The sequence below is a fragment of the Microchirus variegatus genome (assembly GCF_963457635.1).
Source record: "Microchirus variegatus genome assembly, chromosome: 17".
NCBI classification, from domain to species: Eukaryota; Metazoa; Chordata; class Actinopteri; order Pleuronectiformes; family Soleidae; genus Microchirus; species Microchirus variegatus.
Window position 1 is genome coordinate 3,537,114 of NC_139818.1, and position 13,507 is coordinate 3,550,620.

The following is a 13,507-nucleotide window of genomic DNA, read 5'->3' on the forward strand; positions in this document are numbered from 1 at the left end:
TGGCAGCGGCGGACTGATTCCGCTGCTGCTGAGAAAGTAGTCCCTCAAAAATGGATGATTCGTGCGATGCCATTGTTTTAAATAGTCTGCCGTTACGATTGATTTGCCTCGGGTGCACTGCGGAGTCGGTGTGAAGGCCACATTATACTTCTCCGACTGCGTATGCGTTATCCGTCTGCGTCACCACGGAGACGCCTCGAGCATTTATACTTCTGCGTCGTGGTGACGGACACTCGCTGCAATTTCCCGCCCGATCAGTAGGGGTCGCTGCGCAAGGTTGTTGTGCTTCTGGCTACAGTGAGCAATGGCGTCCGAGAAAGAAAGAGAGAGAAAGACTGTTGTTGTTGAAAAAGTGGCCGTTTCTCACTTTTCTGTGTCACGGAACGCAGTTTTAAGATAATTTGAGGCGAGAAATTGGCCATTTAGAGTCTAAACATGTGCTGTGTGTGTTAAGATATGACGTATTTATAGTTCGGCAGCGGCGTTATCGGCGGGGATCAGCTCCGCCTCTGTCAGGACGCCCGGAGCGCACTGAGAGCCGGCACAGAGCAGCTTAGCTCGGCCTGTCCTGAGGACCAATCGCAGCTCTTGCCGTCTCCGTAGTCCCTTGACGGAGTGACGGACACTTAAAAAATATTTAGTGCAGACGAAGACTACGCAGAGGCTCTTCGACAGTCTCTGCGTGGACGCAGAGTCTCTACGTAGCCTACGCAGAGCACTTTACGCAGAAGTATAAATTGGGCTTGAGTGTTTCTAACGCCATGCTCGTACCGTTGACTTGGGCTAGCCATAGCATCAGCCAACTCGGCAACTAGAAGAACTGAATGAAATTTCTTGAAAACGTCTCCAGACGTCTCCATCACACCGGCCGAGTTGGAAAATAGGTCTTACGTCCAAAATTTCCGAACTATCCCTTTCAGCTATTGCAACGTTACGGCAGAAAAAGATGCCAACAGCAGGTGTTCGGGAAACGAAAAGAAGGGGTTTTGGGAAAAGCTACTGCCCATGAAAAAGCAATATATTCTTTTTGCCATCACGTTGTCATTCGGACAAGTATCCAAAAAAAAGTTAGCGTCACCTAAAAAATAACCAAAAGATGCCGTGCAGTGCTCGTGGAACCCAACGTTCTTCGCTAACAAGCGTTGGAGGCGGGGCTTCGGAGGGAACTCTGTAGAACGGGGACTTGGACTTTGGAATAGTTTTTCCAAATCTCCAGCCATACCTTTTAATGTTATCAAGACAAAGTTTGTGTCGGTGAAAATGGAAATATCGAGTTTTATTTTAGTCCCATACAAATTTATATCCGACATCTTTCATTTTGTCTTTGTAAACTGCGTCAAAATGTTCTGCCTCTGCCGCCGTCAGCTGGTTTTTCCAGTCTCCAGTGATTCCTGAAACGCAGCCAGAGGAACAATTACATGTTAAGAAAAGACAAATCATGTTTGAAATGAACATTATAGGTTTGGAATCACTGTGTCTGGAACCTTTTCTGAGGAATTCCGACTTCGTCTGGTCCATGAACTCCCGAGGATATTCCGAGTAGTTTGACATTTTGTTGAGTTTCATGCTCTTGAACGAGCAGCGCTCAGCGATCGTCTCGATCGCCTCAGGCTCCAGATGTTTCTCCAAGAACTGAGCGATTCTGGCCACAGAGTCCTTCAGGTCCTGCACCAAAGAAATGTATATTAGTTTTTCAAAGTTAATTTTATCGGACATTGATTGAGACGTCATGGCCTACCATTTTCATCTCCTCGTAGGAGATGTACATGATGTGGCTTTTATCTTCAGCGTTCAGCCAGTCCTTCACATGATCGAACCACGAGTTATAAGAAACTAGACAGGAAGAGAAAACCATGTTCAAAAACTCTAGAGCATGTGTCAAACTTAAAGGGACACTGTGTAGTATTTATGGGTTTAAATTACCCAAAATCCACTTTTTCATACATATTATGTGCTCCTGCATTGTCTAGTCGCTGTATAATAGTTTTTGTTTCATTTTCGTAGTGTTTCAAAAAGTCATGTTAAATAACATGGTCGCGGGCCGCGGTTGCATAGCCACTGTTAGCAGCGAGACGCCATGTTTCTACCGGAGCCTGTAAGGACAAACGCGAGAGAACAAATCAAGCGTCACTTTACTTGTAGCGTAAGACCCGCCTCCACTCTCTCCGATTCGTCTGCTACGGCCGTGGTAGCTCGCCCTCTCCCTCGCCTCACGAACCTCATCTGCTGACACGGAAAAAGACGACGAGGACGACATTTGACCGGCTGTGGATACCGTAGCGCTCAGGGAAGGGAGGGGGTGATCAGAGGAGCAGTTCTTTGTTGTAAATTTCAGCCTCTCCACTAGATGGCACTATAAACTACTTACTTCACCTTTAACATTAACTTGTTTTTATGGTCAAAAACCTCCTAGTGGCTGTAAACGAGCCGATAGAAATCCTCTTTTCTGACGCTGTTTCCCAGCCGCGATATTTCAGACTCAACTCTCACCCCCAGGAGACAGAGGGTGTTGTGATTGGCCAGCCAGCGTAGAAGCTTCCCAACTGTCTTGTGATTGGCCAAAACCCGGAAGTGACATATTCAGCACACCCGCTCTCAGAAGCACAGCTCCCCCCTCTGGAACGGTGGATGCACTGCTCCTCATTATCAAAGCATTGTTTTAAAGGTGAAGTAAGTAGTTTATAGTGCCATCTAGAGGAGAGGCTGAAATTTACAACAAAGACCTGCTGCTCTGCTCACCCCCTCCCTTCCCTGAGCGCTACGGTATCCGGTCGCAAAATGCGATCGCAGCAGAATGTGTTCGCAAAAGCCACAACCAAAAACGATGCGGCATTGATAGCTAGCTTTATTGGGGCCCTTTGAGGGCAACCATTATGGTGATGTGGCCCGCGAGGTCTATGCTGCTTTTAAGGCGTGTGTTGACCATAAACTACATTGTGTTACCCGTGAAGTGACGGCATCCCGCCACTAGTTTGCAAGTGTATCGTCGTACATGACGAATGACATTGAGATTGAAATATCCACAAATGATCCCAAAATGTCCCAGAGCAGAAAGATTGATGCAGTTTGGAAGGCAGTTTCAAGATAGATGGTGAAGGGCGAATACATGTTTGTGCTTCAAGGAGAAAAAAACGGGTATATCTTTTGTGTTATGGAGGCAAAAGGGTACGATCTACGTCACGGCATTTTGACGCCAAACAAGGAGCCAAGTACGCCAAAGTTAGCCTTCAAGAAAAACAAGAAATTGTCAAAGAATTAAAAGGCAAAACGCGATCGCAGCAGAATGTGTTCACAAAAGCCACAACCAAAAACCATGCGGCATTGATAGCTAGCTTTTTTGGGGCCCTTTGAGGGCAACCATTATGCTGATGTGGCCCTCAGTGACAGCCCTGCTCTAGAGGTTTGGGCAAAATTGCAAAAATGTCCATGATCGGGAAGATCATGGGCGCAGTGGTATTTTTTTACTCAACCTGACCTGATACACAGGTCTTACCTGCTGTTCGGGCAAAATTTTTCTGTACCATTTATTTCCTTTATGTACATGAAACCAGTTGTTCTGGTTGTTTGGGTGGGGACCAAGCGTAAGCCACGCCCCCCATTCCACCAAACCAGTTTCACCTGAAAAAATATTAGCACGCTCAAATTTTGTGCCAAAGTTTGGCTCAAAAAGTTTACCTTTTCCGTCCAGGAACTTGCGTAGGAAGTCGCTCTGTGAGCCTGGTTTCACGATGTAGGGCGTCGTCTCGTAATAATGAAAGGCGGACGTGAACACGTCTCTGGGGTTTCTCATGACGTAGACGACCTGCAACGAACGACACGGCATCGGCTCATCAACGATTCATCGAGCTTTAGGCGGCGACATGTCCTCGGGGGACGAACCGCGACAAAACGATGACCTACGACGTCGGGTTGGTACTTGACTCTCTGACACGGTGACCATGGTGAAAGGCAAAACTATCATCTCTGTAAAGAGCCTTCAGATGTACCTTTGGCTTGGCTTCAAAGAAGCTCGGAGGCATCATGTTGTATCGGAAGTGAGTGGTTAGCGTGCGCGGAGACGGCCTCTCCTCCAGATTGAGTTGGAAGGCTCGATGCTCCTCCAACCAGGGAACGCGGTCCCAGTTGTGAAGAGTCTCCACGGAGGCCGGGTCACCTCCACTCAGGACCAGAGGGACGATCTCCTGCGTCCAAGTTGTACCTAAATGTATAAAAAAAGTACACTTTTATCCCAGTGTTTCTTGAACTCTGGTTTATCCGTCCATCCGTTATCTACCGCTTTATCCTCCACCAGAGGGTCGCGTGGGGGGTGCTGTGACATTGGGCGATAGGGCGGGGTACAACCTGGACAGTTGGCCAGTCCATCGCAGGGCCACACATAGAGAGAAACAACCATTCTCTCAATTTAGAGTGCCCAATTCACGTAATCCCCATATCGCATGTTTTTGGACTGTGGGAGGAAGCCGGAGAACCCGGAGAAAACCCACAAATTCCTTGCAGAAAGGCCCTTGTTCCGAAGTTGAACCCAGGAACCCGGGTCTTCTTGCTGCAAAGGCAAGAGTGCTAACCACTACGCCATTGGTTCTCAAAGTGCGGCCGGGGGGCCAATGGCGGCCCGCAGAAACATTTCTGGTGGCCTGCAGTGAATTACAGTTGATAGTTTTAATTCAGGAGGTACTAAGCTTGTTAAATGTTTATTGGACATTACTGGATACAGACCAATACGTGTAAACAAAAATATTGGGTATTTACCTGGTTTCTATATGGTGAATTTTAGTGTATTATTGGGTAATAAGCTGGTAATAAGCTGGTAGCTACAGCCCCCAATTACTAGCTATTTACCTAGTAAATACAGTGCCTTGTGAAAGTATCCGGCCCCCTTGAACTTTTCAACCTTTTGCCACATTTGAGGCTTCAAACATAAAGTTATAAAATTTAAATTTTTTGTCAAGAATCAACAAGTGGGACACAATCGTGAAGTGGAACGAAATTCATTGGATAATTTATACTTTTTCAACAAATAAAAAACTGAAAATTGGGGCGTGCAATATTATTCGCCCCCTTTACTTTCAGTGCAGCAAACTCACTCCAGAAGTTCAGTGAGGATCTCTGAATGATCCAATGTTGTCCTAAATGACTGATGATGATAAATAGAATCCACCTGTGTGTAATCAGGTCTCTGTATAAATGCACCTGCTCTGTGATAGTCTCAGAATTCTGTTTAAAGCGCAGAGAGCATCATGAAGACCAAGGAACACACCAGGCAGGTCAGAGATACTGTTGTGGAGAAGTTTAAAGCTGGATTTGGATACAAAAAGATTTCCCAAGCTTTAAACATTGCAAGGAGCACTGTGCAAGCAACCATATTGAAATGGAAGGAGTATCAGACCACTGCAAATCTACCAAGACCCGGCCGTCCCTCCAAACTTTCATCTCGAACAAGGAGAAGACTGATCAGAGATGCAGCCAAGAGGCCCATGATCACACTGGATGAACTGCAGAGATCTACAGCTGAGGTGGGAGAGTCTGTCCATAGGACAACAATCAGTCGTACACTGTACAAATCTGGCCTTTATGGAAGAGTGGCAAGAAGAAAGCCATTTCTCAAAGAAATCCATAAAAAGTCTCGTTTAATGTTTGCCACAAGCCACCTGGGAGACACACCAAACATGTGGAAGAAGGTGCTCTGGTCAGATGAAACCAAAATTGAACTTTTTGGCCACAATGCAAAACGATATGTTTGGCGTAAAAGCAACACAGCTCATCACCCTGAACACACCATCCCCACTGTCAAACATGGTGGCGGCAGCATCATGGTTTGGGCCTGCTTTTCTTCAGCAGGGACAGGGAAGATGGTTAAAATTGATGGGAAGATGGATGGAGCCAAATACAGGACCATTCTGGAAGAAAACCTGTTGGAGTCTGCAAAAGACCTGAGACTGGGACGGAGATTTATCTTCCAACAGGACAATGATCCTAAACATAAAGCCAAATCTACAATGGAATGGTTCACAAATAAACGTATCCAGGTGTTAGAATGGCCCAGTCAAAGTCCAGACCTGAATCCAATCGAGAATCTGTGGAAAGAGCTGTTGAGACTGCTGTTCACAAACGCTCTCCATCCAACCTCACTGAGCTCGAGCTGTTTTGCAAGGAAGAATGGGCAAGAATTCCAGTCTCTCGATGTGCAAAACTGATAGAGACATATCCCAAGCGACTTGCAGCTGTAATTGCAGCAAAAGGTGGCGCTACAAAGTATTAACGCAAGGGGGCCGAATAATATTGCACGCCCCACTTTTCAGTTTTTTATTTGTTAAAAAAGTTTAAATTATCCAATGAATTTGGTTCCACTTCACGATTGTGTCCCACTTGTTGTTGATTCTTGACAAAAAATTTCAATTTTAAATCTTTATGTTTGAAGCCTCAAATGTGGCAAAAGGTTGAAAAGTTCAAAGGGGCCGGATACTTTCACAAGGCACTGTATATGGTAACAGAAATGTGTTACATGGTATTAACCTGTAATTAGAAGGTAAGAACAATGGCCAAACTGGGTAATTACCCAATAAATTATAAAGCATTATTATATTAATACTTAAATTACATTATATCAACGCTTATATTACTTAACACTAAACAGTAGAACTGCAATCTGGTCACAAATGTGGAAGCGTTTGAACTGAAAATAGACGTTAGAAACCCTGCGAACACTCGACTCGTCAGACAGGGAAGCCCCTGGAGGTGTGCGAGGCTCTGTTGAGTGCAGGTGCATTCCTTTGTGGAGCCTATAGAGCAATCACGGGTCTCAAACTCAAACGCCCTGGTGGGCCACAGAGCGTCTTGTTTGGTCAGTAAAGTCAAAAAGAGGCCAACTTATTTTAAGAAAAAGACAATGACAATAATAATATCTATGATGATTAAAAGGGGACCGTATCTATGTTCCCCGGGTCCTATGTTCCCCGATTTGTATGTGACCCTTTCTCTAACCCTAATCCTAACCCTACCCTTTTTCAAAAAAAGGGTCCTATGTTCCCCTGTCACAAACAAAGCGGACCTTTTTTGGGAAAAACGGGGAACATAGGACCCGGGGAACATAGGTATGACACCGATTAAAAGTGATTGTTTTGATATGGAACGAAAAAAGTTGCCAATATAAACGTAGTAGTAAACATAGTAACGTGTCATAGTAGTAAAAAAAAAACATACAGAAATAACTCATCTCGAGCTGCAACTGATGATTATTTTTGTAATCGACGAATGTATCGATTATTTTCTAGATGAATCGCTTGGTCCGAAGCAAAGAAACAAAGAAAACAAGCTAAAACGATATTAATTGGTGGGCCACGTGCAAGTGATTTGGGGCCCGCATGTGGCCCCCCATGGCCGCCAGTTTGAGACCCCTGCTATATAGTCATACTACATACATCATGCAGAGCTACATACAGTACTATATCATCTGCCTGATTGAACTTGACTGAACATGCCGTGTTACAGCTGTGCGTCCAGATCCATGATCCATGGGAACACCTGCGCGCACTCACCTGACTTGGGATACGTGGCGATAACAACGTCGTCCGGACGGAACGCGAAGCCCTCAAAGTACGCGAGGCTCTGCGGTGGATGCAGCAGCGTTGGCAGATGCATTCCTTTGTGCAGCGTGTACAGCTCTGCTTCAGTCATGTTGTCAGAGCTGTCAGTCTGCATTTACCCCCTGCAGCTCGAGCAGGTTCTTCTTTTTAAATGGTTCTCCGCCTCCTTCAGCATCACACGAGGAGAGCTGCACCAATAATACACTCTGAAACTGGTTTTTGGGGGTTGGGGAGGAGGTCTTCTTCTTCTTCTTCTTCTTTTTATTACCGTTTTGCACGAAAAACGAGAAAGTTATAGCAACTTTAGGGCACAAAAGATGCCAACAACAGGTGCAAAAAGAAAACGAAAGATGGGTTTTAATACTCGTGCATGCTAAGAAGACAGCACCAGAGGGAACCTTACCTATGTTCCCCGGGTCCTATGTTCCCCGCTTTGTATGTGACTGAGGAACATAGGACCCTTTCTCTAACCCTTATCCTAACCCTACCCTTTTTCAAAAAAAGGGTCCTATGTTCCCCTGTCACATACAAAGTGGACCTTTTTTGGGAAAAACGGGGAACATAGGACCCGGGGAACATAGGTACGACCCCGCGCCAGAGCTCATGCTAGCCTGCTAACAATTCAACGAGACAGTTGCAGCTAATGTTGTGGCAGAAAAGGTGATATAGACAGGTGTTTAACGCAAAAATAAAATAAAAGACGGGTTTTAATAATGGCGCATGCTAAGACAGCGCCAGAGCTTAAGCTAGCCTGCTAACAATTCAACGAGACAGTGGTTGCAGTAAAGGTGATAACACCCTGCTGAAAAAAACAGCTTAGATTGACCAGGCTGGTCAGGCTGGTCTGCCAGCCTGACCAGCCTAAGCTGGTTTAGAGGGGTTTTGGACACTTTAGCTGGTTAAGCTGGTCACAATGGTCCAGCTTAGGCTGGTCAGGCTGGCAGACCAGCCTGACCAGCCTAAGCTGGGATGGTTTGCTGGACCACTGTGACCAGCTTAACCAGCTAAAGTGTCCAAAACCCCTCTAAACCAGCAAACCATCCCAGCTTAGGCTGGTCTGCCAGCTGGTTAGGGTTAACCCTAACCCTTAGGCTAACCCACATACATAATATACAGCCTTCCCAACACTGCTCTTAATCAAGCCCAATTTATACTCCTGCGTAAAGTGCTCTGCGTAGCTACGCAGAGTCCTCTGCGTCGACGCAGAACCTGTCGAAGAGCCTCTGCGTCGTCTCCGGGTGCACGGAATATTTTTTAAGTGTCCGTCACTCCGTCAAGGGACTACGGAGACGGCAAGAGCTGCGATTGGTCCTCAGGACAGGCCGAGCTAAGCTGCTCTGTGCCGGCTCTCAGTGCGCTCCGGACGTCCTGACAGAGGCGGAGCTGATCCCCGCCGATAACGCCGCTGCCGAACTATAAATACGTCATATCTTAACACACACAGCACATGTTTAGACTCTAAATGGCCAATTTCTCGCCTCAAATTATCTTAAAACTGCGTTCCGTGACACAGAAAAGTGAGAAACGGCCACTTTTTCAACAACAACAGTCTTTCTCTCTCTTTCTTTCTCGGACGCCATTGCTCACTGTAGCCAGAAGCACAACAACCTTGCGCAGCGACCCCTACTGATCGGGCGGGAAATTGCAGCGAGTGTCCGTCACCACGACGCAGAAGTATAAATGCTCGAGGCGTCTCCGTGGTGACGCAGACGGATAACGCATACGCAGTCGGAGAAGTATAATGTGGCCTTTAAGCCCAATTTATACTTCTGCGTAAAGTGCTCTGCGTAGGCTACGTAGAGACTCTGCGTCGACGCAGAGACTGTCGAAGAGCCTCTGCGTCGTCTCCGGGTGCACGAAATATTTTTTAAGTGTCCGTCACTCCGTCAAGGGACTACGGAGACGGCAAGAGCTGCGATTGGTCCTCAGGACAGGCCGAGCGAAGCTGCTCTGTGCCGGCTCTCAGTGCGCTCCGGGCGTCCTGACAGAGGCGGAGCTGATCCCCGCCGATAACGCCGCTGTCGAACTATAAATACGTCACATCTTAACACACACAGCACATGTTTAGACCCTAAATGGACAATTTCTCGCCTCAAATTATCTTAAAACTGCGTTCCGTCACACAGAAAAGTGACAAACGGCCACTGTTTCAACAACAACAGTCTTTCGCTCTCTTTCTTTCTCGGACGCCATTACTCACTGTAGCCAGAAGCACAACAACCTTGCGCAGCGACCCCTACTGATCGGGCGGGAAATTGCAGCGAGTGTCCGTCACCACGACGCAGAAGTATAAATGCTCGAGGCGTCTCCGTGGTGACGCAGACGGATAACGCATACGCAGTCGGAGAAGTATAATGTGGCCTTTAGTCTGCCATCAACGCCGAAACATACCCCCTTACACCCCCCCCCCCCCGCCCCGACGGAATCCCACTCCGAACTCACCTCAAAACTGTATGTGTGTGCGTGTGTCTGTGCGTGTGTGTACGTATGTGTATGTGTGTGTGCGTGTGTCTGTGCGCGTGTGTGTACGAATGTGTATGTGTGTGTGCGTGTGTCTCTGTACGTGTAGGTGATAAATTGCATACATAATTGAGTTAACGTTACATGACTTCGGGATATTTAGCCCGCGACGAGAGAGACGTTCCGGTGGAGACGATAGCTTGTGAGCTTCCATGCTAGCGGCTAAATGGCTAGCTACGTTGTTATCCAAACCAACCCACCAGCCTCGACAATATAAATATACTACTTTAATAGAAAACGTAACACAAAGTGTGAATTATATACCGTATGTAGTGTGCACAGACCGTTTGTTCCCGTTTTCCTTCGCCGGTACGGTTCCCCGGTGGTGGCTCGCGCTTCGCGGTCTTCAGAACCTGGCGAGGTGTGTGTTGCGTCATCTTCTGTCGACGTGATGACGTGTGACGTTGGACGCACAGACAACGTTGATGGATTTTGAATTTTTCATTGCTCTTCATGGTTTGAATGGATCACAGGTATTAGGACAGTCCATGTAAATCCTCTAAAAACAATAGTTCATGAATTCATTTTCTCAACCTGCCTTTGCCTCTTCATGGGAAAGAGGGACTATTATTGTTTTGATATATTTTTGTAGAGCAAACACGATAGACCTGTTGTAGGTTTTAGCCATAACTTTTAATCTACTAACCAGCACTGCCTTGTGGCTTCCCTATTACACACACATACACACACACATATATATACATATATATATACACACAAACATATATATATATACACACACATATACATATACATATACATATACATATACATATACATATATATACACGCATATATATATATATATATATATATATATCAGGATGTATTATTTATACATATGACAATTATGAGCCATGCTTGCCCAGTCCAGCCTGGTCAGTCTAAGAGGCTGGCCATCCAACCAGCTTGCCCAGCTTACCATCCGGGTTTTGCTGATCAGGCAGGTTGACACCAGCTTAGCCTGACTGGGTGACCAGCTATACCAGCTGGCCAGCGACTGACACACCAGCCTGGCCAGCTTGTCCAGCTTGGTAAACCAACTAAACCAGCCTAAGACCAGCTATGACCAGCTAAGACCAGCTAAAACCAGCTAAAACCATCAACCATCCTAAGCTGGTCTAAGCTGGTCTAAGCTGGTTTTTTCAGCAGAGCAATAGGTGTTTAACGGAAAAATAAAATGAAAGACGGGTTTTAATACTCGCGCATGCTATGAAGGCAGCGCCAGAGCTTAAGCTAGCCTGCTAACAATTCAACAAGACAGTTGCAGCTAACGTTGTGGCAGAAAAAGTGAAAAGAACAGGTGTTATACGCAAAAAGAAAACGAAAGACGGGATTTAATACTTGCGCGTGCTCCAAAGACAGCGCCAGAGCTCATGCTAGCCTGCTAACAATTCAACGAGACAGTGGTGTCAGAAAAGGTGATAACAATAGGTGTTTAACGCAAAAAGAAAACGAAAGACGGGTTTTAATACTCGCGCATGCTATGAAGGCAGCGCCAGAGATTAAGCTAGCCTGCTAACAATTCAACAAGACAGTTGCAGCTAACGTTGTGGCAGAAAAGGTGATAACAACAGGTGTTTAACGCAAAAAAGAAAACAAGACGTTTTTTTGCGAAAAACTACTGCTGCGTTTGAACGTAAAAGTACCGAAAGTTACCGATGCCGTGCAGTGCTCGTGGTTCCGCGTGGAAGCATTGCTCTTCGAGAACGTTGAAGAAAGAAAGAAGAAAGCGTTGGGTTTTGGGTTTTAAGTGTCCTCTTTTCGGGACTTTATACAAGACTTTATACGAGACTAAAAGGGCTAATTGTGCTGACTCTGACTTTAACCGTTAGCTCGCGTCATCAGACATTACCTCAGGTTACTCCAGGGTAGTGACAATGTTAACTTTCTGTGTTTGCTGAAGGCAGTTGACTATTCATTAACTCTCACAAGAGCCAGTTTTTTTGTCATAAAACTTTGAGGTCTTTCAGTTTTTCCTTGGTGAACTCTTGTGATCAGGTACCACCTGGATGCAGGAGATCGTCCCTCTCGTCTTGAGCGAAGGAGATCCGGCGTCCGTCGAGACTCAGCCGTCGTGGAATCGCGCGCCCTGGCTGGAGACGGTTTACACCGCCAAACTTAATGTTGAACAGAGGCCGTCAGCCGCGCATGTTCAGCACACACTTCCAGCACAGCATGATGCAACCAGGGTTATTTGCAGTAAAACCAAAGGTAAACAGTTAGGGTGAATTCCAATTCCTCAATCTCACAAAAGTGCTGTCCCGATTCTCAGAAAAATTAAGTTGAGGGCCAAGTTTAAGGGCTGTATTCGCCAGCAATATTGAGATTTTCCGAGATCACCCTTGGGAGCAAGGGCTACCCAGAATGCATTGCGTGTTTTGACCGAAAGCAGTGAAATGAGTACGCTACAAATGAAGTATTTTCTGTGTTAATAGAGATATAAAAGTGATGAAACCCATTGTATTATCTTAGTTTAGGACCATATTATTGATTACTGACGTCATTGTTGAATGTGGAGCAGTTATGAGGTTTGTGGTCCATTTGAGGACACAGTGGCTAGCTAGCATTGCCGCCTCACGGGCAAGAAGGTCACCCGTTTGGGTCCTGGTTTGACCCTAGGCCTTTCTGTTTTCAGGTTCTCCCTTTGAGCACATGGGTTCTCTTTGGCCACTTCAGATTCCTCTCACAGTCCAAAGACTTGCAGATTGGGGATTCATTTGCAGAGTAAAGTGTTTGTTTGTCTATGCGGGTCGGGCTGTACCTGCGATGACCATTTGCCCTCTTGCTTGCATATTATCCAAGTTAATAGGAGGCAACAGTTACCAAAAGAACACTGTGTTCTAACTCTCAAGGTTGACGAGGAATGAAACTAAAGCATAGCAGGAACATCCCCCTAGTCATTTGCAACCGACAAAGCCCTTCGATAAACACCTTTTTTAACGCGTTGCGTTCCAGGAATCGTCGGAGACCGGAAAAACCAGCTGACCGCGGCCGAGGCGGAATATTTTGACGCAGTTTACGCCGACAAAATTAACGACTTCGAATATACGTTTCCGTGGGTTCTGTACAAAGTCGATGAGCGTGATCGTTTCGGAGGGATGTACTGTACTTCCTGCACCAACAGGAAGTGTTTACCGGCTCCAACGTGATGTCCTCAAATAATCAACGTAGATTTTGTCACTTTGTCAAAATGAGTTTTTATGGACCACACTTCAAATATCACACATACTAAATGTTTTTAAATCCAAATGATCAATAATAATAATAATAATAATGATGATAAAAAAGTTAAAGAATGGCAGTGACAGTATGTCTTAGATAGTGCTTCTTAGAGAAATAGATAGTGTTTATTGCACTAATGTGATTCCAACGCTGGAATTAATGTTTTATAGCTACTCTCT

The 13,507-nt window shown here is 45.8% G+C and overlaps 1 protein-coding gene across 1 annotated transcript; it reads right to left on the bottom strand.

The window, feature by feature from the left end:
- Positions 1-1,268: 1,268 nt before the first annotated feature.
- Positions 1,269-7,674, bottom strand: LOC310939550 (sulfotransferase 2B1-like; the record flags this gene model as incomplete). The annotated part of the gene is made up of 6 exons (XM_083904324.1): positions 1,269-1,391; positions 1,485-1,665; positions 1,739-1,833; positions 3,676-3,802; positions 3,987-4,198; positions 7,536-7,674. 6 exons carry the CDS (start codon positions 7,672-7,674, stop codon positions 1,282-1,284), a joined length of 864 nt encoding a protein of 287 aa, XP_083760450.1. The 3' UTR covers positions 1,269-1,281.
- Between the last annotated feature and the right edge of the window lie 5,833 nt (positions 7,675-13,507).